At 61.8% G+C, this 8,680-nt stretch overlaps 1 protein-coding gene across 4 annotated transcripts; it reads right to left on the bottom strand.

Moving 5' to 3' along the window:
- Window positions 1-1,347: 1,347 nt before the first annotated feature.
- TMC6 (transmembrane channel like 6) lies at window positions 1,348-8,632 on the bottom strand. Of its 4 annotated transcripts, none has more exons than XM_030287613.4 (21): window positions 8,493-8,632; window positions 7,744-7,828; window positions 7,501-7,619; window positions 7,068-7,199; window positions 6,800-6,958; window positions 6,579-6,684; window positions 6,384-6,480; window positions 6,040-6,294; window positions 5,590-5,780; window positions 5,371-5,509; window positions 5,065-5,220; window positions 4,703-4,878; window positions 4,473-4,554; window positions 4,061-4,158; window positions 3,817-3,912; window positions 3,595-3,670; window positions 3,225-3,358; window positions 2,702-2,878; window positions 2,435-2,513; window positions 2,219-2,297; window positions 1,348-2,028 (listed from the first exon to the last, which is right to left on the bottom strand). In XM_030287613.4, exons 2-20 carry the CDS (start codon window positions 7,797-7,799, stop codon window positions 2,226-2,228), a joined length of 2,400 nt encoding a protein of 799 aa, XP_030143473.4. In that variant the 5' UTR covers window positions 7,800-7,828; window positions 8,493-8,632; the 3' UTR covers window positions 1,348-2,028; window positions 2,219-2,225. The 4 variants fall into 4 exon arrangements, with proteins under 4 accessions (XP_030143473.4, XP_030143476.4, XP_072793242.1 ...); XM_030287616.4 differs by having other exon boundaries at window positions 7,744-7,800; window positions 8,493-8,625; XM_072937141.1 differs by having other exon boundaries at window positions 1,741-2,028; window positions 7,068-7,172; window positions 7,744-7,800; window positions 8,493-8,625.
- Window positions 8,633-8,680: the final 48 nt, after the last annotated feature.

Here is an 8,680-nt window from a genome sequence, read left to right as displayed (position 1 = left end):
AGGCCCCCAGGGTTTAAGACTGAGTGCACGTTGGGGCTCCTGCAGGCAGTTCTGGCCGTGTGAGCCTCATGCCAGCCCAGGCACATTGGGGTGACCTGGGTGTAGCTAGGGCAAGACCAGTGACTGGGATGCTTCAGTAGAGATGTCTCACAAGCTGCAGCAAATGCCAGCCCACGGCTGCTCTCTGGCACTCACCTGGCCTCAGGCAATTTCAGAATGGGTCAAGCTGGAAGGGACCATAGTGGATCATCTGGTCCAATCTCTCTGGTCAAGTAGGGTCATCCCAGAGGATGTGGCACAGGATTGCATCCAGACAGCTCTGGACTATCTCCGGTGAGGAGGATGCACCCTCTCTGGGCAATCTGTGCTAGTGTGCTGTCACTGGCACAGGAGGTTCATTCTGATAGAGTATCACAGAATATTGGAGGGGACCCATCAAGATCATATTTAGGTGGAACTTCCTGTGAATCAGTTTCTGCCTGTTGCTTCTTGTCCCATTGCTGGGCACCGTGGAGTAGAGCCTGGTCCATCTCCTGACACCTCCCTGCCGACAGAGGATGAGGTCCCCTGTCAGTTGTATCTCCTTGAGGCTGAACAGGCCCAGTGCTTAGAGCCTGTTCTCATTAGAGGGGTGCTTCAGTCCCTTCATCGTCTCTGTAGCCTCTGCTAGACCTGCTCCAGGAGTTCCATGTCCCTCTTGTCCTGAGGAGCCCAGAAGTGGACACAGCACTCCAGCTGCAGCCCAGCAGGGCTGAGCAGAGGGGCAGGATCATCTCCCTTGATGTGCGAGCAATGCTTTTCCTAATGCACCCCAGGAAGAGTTGGGGCTGTACAGAGAACCTGCTCTGTGCCCACACCACTAAGCAGTGTCTATCCATGCTGATAACTTGCCCTGTGCCCGTACTGGTGGCCCAGCCCAGTTGGGCAGGCAGCTGCCTCAGCTGGCAGCCCCGGTGCCAAGTCATAGGGGACTGGTGGCTGCCCGTGCCTGGCACATGGCACAGCACACGCTGCCCTGGGCCTGTCAGTGCTGTGGCACCGGGACAGGTGCCATCCCAGGGCTGCAGCTGCCAAGAGCACGACATGGAGGGGACTGGCTTTTGCTGCTGGGGGCTGCAGCTATTGCACTGCGATGGTGAGTAGCAAGTGGGGTGGCAGTGGCCTTTACTCCAGCAGTGTGGCCTGAACTGGGCTCTGTCCCAGGCAGCCCCCATGGGAAAGCAGACCGTGCCAAGGAGCCCGGGCACACCCTGACAGTGCTGCTGAGCCACCACCACGAAGAGCACTGACACACCAACCCCACCTGCCTGTTTCCTGCCCAGCCGGTCCAGACACCAGCCAGAGCACTCCTGCACAGCAGTGCTTTAATGGCCCAGGTCAGCCTGAGCCCACAGAGTCCCTGCCCAACCCAGCATTCAGCAGCACGGTGGTTCTTCCAAGTCTGTCCCATCAGCGAGGGCAGGGGGTGCAGGGCTGCTGGGGGTGGCCCAGTGACCTTGTCTGTGGGACTGCAATCAGCTAGGTGCTCTCCTGGTGAGCCAGGTGCTGAGCTGGAGCTCGGTCCATGCCTGGCAGCTCCTGGCTCCATGCCTGCTGCCCCTAGGCAGCGTGAAGGTGGCTGTGGAGAAAACTCCATGTTCCCCAAAGGATTCTGAAAAGAGCCCAGGGCCCACTGGCAGGAGGGAGAGCTGAAGGGCTGTTCTCTGCAAGAAGTGAGCCCCAACTTCTTGGGGCAGCAGGGCTGTGCTGGTGAGGCAGTCCTGCATGGAGCTGTGTCCTGGGGTGTGACAGCAGGCCTGGTCCTGTACTCTCTGCATCCCAGCAGCTCCAGGCAGAAGGAGCACCTGCATCCCTGTGATGCAGCATTCCCAGTGACATGTCCCAATGGGTCCTTGGCCATGCCAAGAGGAGGATCTTCCCCAGCGCTCCATGGTTCCTCAGCTTCCAGCGCTGTGTTGTGATGGACTGATTCAGTCCCAGGTGCAAGCAGAGTCCGTTCCATCCCATTCCTCCCTATGGAGCTTGACACTAATAGGAAAGAGTCTGTAAGATCCTGAGTCCTTGTCCCAGACCTGCCTCCATCCTCTTCCCTGTCCCTGGGCCTCAGAAACACCTAGGATCGTGTATCCCTTGGGACAGGCAGAGGAACATCTGTGCACACGGCTGAGCTCTGGGTGCCCTGGCAGTCCCTCCCCACTGCTCTTCATGCTGGCCTCACCTGGCACTCAGGAGCGCCTGTGTCTTTGTTCGTAAACAGAGTGAAGCTTCTGAATGAGAAACACCTTATCTTCCCCTTCCTGCAACATCAGAGACAGCGCAGTGAGCAGCACTGGGGTGGCTGAGTGGCTGCGCTGCTGGGGCCAGAGCCCAGATTAGCAGTCCTGGGGCTGGAGCAAGCTGTGAAGCAGTGGGGATGGGCAGGGGCAGTGCTCACATTGGCAATCTGCTCCTGGAGCAGGCAGATGACCCTCTGGCGGCCTCTTACCACCTGGATGTTGAAGTAGATCACAGCTCTGCAATGACAACAGGGTGGGATGGTGGCAGCCAGGCAGGAAGCTGAGGGACACTGTGCTCCTGGCACTGGGATGGGACACAGAACTCTGGGGTGACACCTTGGCTCCCAGACCCGCTCAGGGCTGTGACAGCAGGACCTTCAAAGGGAGGGCCCAGGGTTCAGCTTTGGGCTCGGGTCCATACTCACATCAGGGCCACAGACATGAAGAACAGGAGGCTTGTGTTCTCCAACAGGTGCTGGTAGACCCAGGCAAACCAGGTGATGTTGGGGTTGGACTTCTCCAGCACTAGCACCCACCTCTTCCCTGACTTGTAGATGGTTTCCAGCCCCCGGAAGGGACCGCAGGTTTCTGATGGCTGAACCCTGAGCAAACAGACCGACAGGGTGTTCAGAGCAATGGGCAGCCCAGCAACTACTGGCCCCAGACCAGGGCACTGCCTGTCTGTCCAGCCCTCCAGGGACCCAGCCTCACTGTCCCCAGCATCCCCAGGACTGGACAAGGGAGTCCTCATCCCTGCCTCCTACAGCAGGAACAGCTGGAGGAATCGAGCATGGGCCAGCAGCAGGGAGGCACCTCCCTTGCCTGGGGCAGCACCTCACAGTCTGCAGCTGGGGGATGCCAGGGACAAGGGCCATGGTCTCCCCAGCCTCTCCTTCTCCAGGCAGGCGGGGGTCCTGCACCCTGAGCCGCAGCCTCGTGGGTACTCACGACCAGATGGTGTAGGAGAGGAAGGCAGCTGCACCCAGAAAGGAGGGGAAGCACAGCAGAGTGATGAACACGGTGCTCATGCGTGTTGCTTGCCAGGGCTTGCTGGGGGACTGGCAGTTCCGCATCAGGCTGGTCTGATAGACAGCAGTGTCCCATGGATTGCCAGTTCCTGGAGAGCATTCCCTCCCTCCCTCCCACCCACTGGGAGCCAAGTGAACTCAGGGACACGCTGTCCCAGAAAGCCCCCTCAGTCCACAAGGACAAGGCTGCTCCATGTGGCGCCACTGATGCAGCAGAGGCTAATGGTGACAGGGCACAGTGTCACCACAGTTCACCCCATGGAGAGTTGCAGGGGGTGGGGGAATCACACCTTTTTGATATAGAACAACAGCAGCAGCTTCAGCATCTGCACAGCTGGCAGGAGCGGAGCGAAGAGAACGCCCAGCCTGGGAGCAGGGGAAAGACAAGCTTGCCTGGGTCTGAGCCCCAGGGGACACAGTGGTGGGCACAGCTACAGCACCCACAGGGTTCCTGAGGACTACAAGGCATTTGCCAGCAGAGGAAGGAGCCCCACCAGGCAGAAACATCTCACCAGGTCAGGGTCTGCCCATAGATCAGCTCCAGCACATTTCGGACGATATCAAACTCTGGCCTCTGCTTTGTCTTCAGCCTCTTCTCCAGAATTAGCCTGGGTGGAAGTAAACTCTGCTCCCACACTGCCTGGGGGGACTTCACACCCCACCTTCTCCGATGGCAGCAGACGCTGGGTGCACCAGAGAGCTGGGACCATGCAGGGATGCCACACTGGTGGGGGGACATGTCCTGGGGTACGTTACCTCCAGATCAGCTCCCCGAAGAGCGTATCCAGCAAGGTGAATATGAAATCCATCATCATGAAGCGATACAGGTCCTGCCCCACACACGTCTCCCAGCACTGAGGGACAATCAAGTGTGGCATAGAATCACCGAATGGTTTGGGTTGGGAGGAACCCTAAGGCTCATCTCCTTCCCCACCATGGGCAGACACACGCTTCCAATTAGAGCAGGTTGCTCTGAGTCCTGTCCAACTTGGCCTTTAACAGTTCCTGGGATGGAGCACCTACAGCGTCTCTGGGAACCTATGTCAGAGCCTCACCACCCTCACAGGGAAGAAATTCTCCTGATATCTAATAGGGAAGATGCCACCAGCTCCTTGCACAGCCCCATGCTCAGCCCAGCTCTCCATGGCCCTGAGACAGTGGTGCTGACCTCCTCTGTCGAGCAGATAACGCTCCGGCTGAGCCAGTGGTAGCACAGCAGGATGAGGATCACCATCTTCAGGATGAGGTTCCTGGGGAGCAGGAACAGTGAAAGAAGACCCTGAGCCTGGGGAATGAAGGGCCGAGCCCCACAGATGGGGTGCTTGGCCCCAAAGCCTCCTTGCCTGCCACAGGTGCAGGTGCAGAACACTCCCTCCACCACAGCCCCAGCCAGCCCACCTGGTGATTGCCACGTAGACCTGTGTCACTGGGGAGTCCTGCTTCTCCCACATCGCCAGCAAGTTGTACAGGTGTGGCATCAAGACATTGAGGAGGGACACCACAAAGGGCAGGACCAGCAGAATGGCTTCTTGCTGCAATCTGCCACTGCCCCGTGCTTGTTGTCCCTGCTGAACCTGGTGAGCAGGTACTGGCTGAGTTCACAGCTGTTGGCAGCCAGGCGTGGTGTCCTTGGGGAGAGCAGCAAATGCCCAGCCAGGAGCACAGCTGCAGTGGGGCTGTCCCTGCCTCCCTCCCCAGTATCCCAGCCCTGTCCCTCCAACCCCAGGACAGAGGATCCCCGGGTGAGAGGCGGCACTCACCATGTGCATGTGCTCTGAGAAGTAGTGCACAGCCAGCACGCAGCCCAACACCGAGCCCAAGGCCAGCGCCCAGGCCAGCAGCATTATGACGCAGTGCCCCAGACACTGGCAGCGGCTCTGGGCACGGGAGCGGGAGCGCTGCTCCCCCAGCAGCTCCTGCAAGAGAGCAGCAGCAGAGCTGCCAAATCCGCTTTGGGTCTGGAGCAAGGTTTTGTCCCACTGCAGCACAGCAGGACCCAGAGGGGTGATGGACAAAGCACTAGCAAGGTTGGGGTCTGGGTGTTTTGCATTGCCCAGCTGCTCCACCTTCAACTGGGTGCAGATGTTCTCGCACTGCAGCTTCACCGAGCGCCTCTGGATCACCTTGAAGTCCCAGGCACAGAAGACTTTGATGGCCAAGTCCCCTGTGGAGCTTCCCACGCTTTCCCGAAAAGAGCGGGACACACTGCAGCGAGGTGAAGGGCATCAGGGATTTGGGCTGGCTGAAGCGGAAGGCTGGCAGTGCCACAGGTGCCCCTGACCCACCTGTACACCAGCAGGATGCAGGTGACAAGGAAGGAGACCCCAACACTGAACAGGTAGGCCAGTGGCAAGTTGTACGGGAACAGGGGGGCTGTGAGGGGGCATACGCTGCCCTGAGGACTGGAGGTGCAGGGGTCATTCAGGGTGACATTGCTGTAGTAGCCATAGAACAGCAGCGAGTGCGTGAAGTAGCCCTGCAGGAAAGCACACGATGGGCTCCATGGTGACCTCGGCAGTGCTCGCAGCTTCCCACTTAGCCTGGCACCTCTGTGCCAGCCTTAGGGACACAGAGCCTTGGGCTGGGGCAGCACCACCTTGTGCACCCACAGCACCAGTGGTCCTGGGGCCCACGCTGTGCAAGGGCAAGATCTGGGGTATTATTACAGTGGGAAAGTGGGGCTGCCCTCAGGCTTGGTGCAGCCCCTGATCTGGGGGTGCCTGGGCCATGCTTACCGCTCCTGTGAGGAGCTCGAGGCCAGTGAAGGGCTGGGGGCTGACTGATGCAGTGGGGTACACGGCCTGCAGGACCACCACAAAGGCCAGGAGGATGAGGAATGAAAAGAAATTCAACATAAGGAGTGTCTTGAGGAAGAGGAAGTAGGACAGGACACTGGAGCCAAAGCGGCCACCAATCTGCTTCAGGGCATAGTGCCCGGGCTGCGCAGTGCGGAGCAGGGAGAGGAGCCTGTACCAGAGACCTCGGCAGCCCTGGGGAGAGGAAAATGGGGAGAGCAGTGGGGCCGGAGCCTGCACTGGAGCCCTCCCAACCTCTGTGCAGACCTGTGCCTTTGACTTACGAGGCTGACGCAGACCTTGGACCAACCACAGGGTGAGAAGGGGGACCAATGATGGGCATGCTGCCTCACTGGGCCCCTCTGCCCGCTCAGCTGCCGCCTGCCCAGAAGAGAGGGGTGTTAGAGTGTACCACAGCTCCTGGGACAACTCTGGCTGCGGCAGCCCTGCTCAGCTGGTGCTGATGGAAGGGGTCTCACCGGAGGATGCTCTTCTCTGCCAGGCTGAGGGGCATGGTGAGCAGCATGTGGCTGCACTGGCTGGGTGAGAGGCTCAGCAGCTCCTTCACCAGCAGGCGCCGCTTCTCTGGGGCACAAGAGGCTCAGTGGGACATGGTCCGCCAGGTCACAGCCTGCCTCTCCCTAACCCAGCGTAGGGACAGTGGCCAGCACTGCCTTCTCACAGTCTGGGGGACCCTCACCTTCCAGTGTGGCCCTGGTGGGGTCAGTCTCCAGGTCGTACTGGCGCAGGCTGGGCCGTGCCATGCGGCAGAGCTGCTGCAGCGGTGGGCGGCTGCTCTGGCGCCGCAGCCGTGCCGTGCGGTTGCAGTACTGGGAGATGATGGCCCCGAGGTTGCGTCCTGTGGATCAGAGCAGAGCAGGGGTTGGGCAGCTGCAGGAGAGCAGGGCAGGCAGAGCTCCAAGGGGCTCTGGGAGCTGGGGAAGGGTGGGAAAGTGGGTGGCACCTACCGATGGTGCGGCTGGGCATGCTGGCCAAGATCTGCAGGGAAGCAGAGGAGTAGCTGGGGTGCTCCTCACCTTGCCCGGGCTCTGGCCAGGCCATGGCACAGGCATCTGGAATAGCCAAGTGGGCTGGGGACTCTGGGAGGGGGAAGGCAAGATGCAGAGAGGCCATGGTTCATCCCTGTGTCCCCGCTGCTCTGCTCCAGCACGGAGGCTAGGTGTGTGCCCTTCCCAAAGTACCCCTTTCTCCAGAAATGCTTTCTGTGTCCCCAAGATCCAACTTGCCCTGGACTGCCCTGCTCTGCACTGGCCAAGGCATCAGCAGGCTCCTATGAATGCTTTGGTCACAGTATTTTGACACAGTTGGCTCAAGCAGAGGGATGGCCCTAGGCACACACACTGTCCCCAGCCTGCCCTGGCTGAGGCTGCAGTGCTTTACCTCTGCCTCTCTCCTGCAACTCCAGCTCCAGACCTGCCTCGATCAAACTGCTCTGCTCCAGGATGAGCTGGTGGAATGAGGTGTGCAGGGCTCTCTCGTTGTCCGGACTGGGCTCCTGGCTGAAGGAACACAGGGACATGGTGGCACACACACCTGGTGCCTGCAGGGTGCGAGGTCGTAGCCCATCGTACCTGGGATGGAGGTCTCAGGGCAAGGCAGGGCAGCTGGGGAGGTCACACTCACCCATCGCTCTCGGAGCCCTCGGGGACGTGGAGGGTGATGGAGGGCGGCTGGGACATCCTGCGAGGCCGAGCGGGTTACACGGGCCCTGCCGTGGTGAGCAGACGAGCGCCACTGGCCCCAGCCCCCGCTTACCGCGGCTCCCCCGGTTTCCGCGGCTCCCAAGCGCTGCGGGACGGAGCCGGAGCCGCGGCGTGCGAGGCCGGGGGCAGCCGGGAGCGCGGAGTCCGCGGGGCTAAACTGGGACTAACCCGGGTTAAACCCAGCCCGGCGTCAGGAAGGGAGAGAGGGCGGATGGGGCGGTACCACCGCCGGGCGGGTTCCGCCCGCCGTCCCGGGACCCTTCGGGCCGGGCACGAAGCCCGCGAGCACCAGTCCCGGAGCTCGGCTCGGGAAGGGCCCTAAGAGGACACATCGCATCAAAGACACCCTCGCCCCTCGTCGTGTTCTCCGTCCCTCCTTCCTCCCCTGCTCTCCGTCCTCCACCCCGGGGCGGGCTAAGGCAGCTCGGGGCAGGGGGCCGCCCCGGAGCTCCCCGCCAGGCGCCGCTGGCCCCGAACCGGGCACCGACGGAAGGCTCGCTGGCGCTCCCGCCGCCGGCTGTCCGGACCGTGGCTCGCGTGGGTGCGGATCTGCGGGGAGGGCGGGGGCTGCCGAGCCCTGTCCGTCCCGTCCCTCTTGCCGCCTCCCGGTACCGGGTGGAGGCGGCGGGAGCTCCCCAGAAGCCCCCGTTTCCCCTCGGCTGCACTCACCGGGGTCCGCCGGCGGGCGGGGAAGCGCGGGGCCGCCGCTCCCGTCCTCCGTTACACCGGGGCGGAAGGAGGGACGGAGCGGGACACGGGGCGGGTGCGGCGCGGCGCTCTATGCCCGGGCGGGGGAGCCCCTGTCCCGCCGGAGCCAGCCTGCCCGCCCCGCCCCGGCACCTCCGGTCCGCAAGGGC

This window comes from Taeniopygia guttata, chromosome 18, assembly GCF_048771995.1.
Source record: "Taeniopygia guttata chromosome 18, bTaeGut7.mat, whole genome shotgun sequence".
In the NCBI taxonomy this organism is placed as follows: domain Eukaryota; kingdom Metazoa; phylum Chordata; class Aves; order Passeriformes; family Estrildidae; genus Taeniopygia; species Taeniopygia guttata.
The sequence above is the reverse complement of the archived record's forward strand: the minus strand, read 5'-3'. Positions and strand labels throughout refer to the sequence as shown.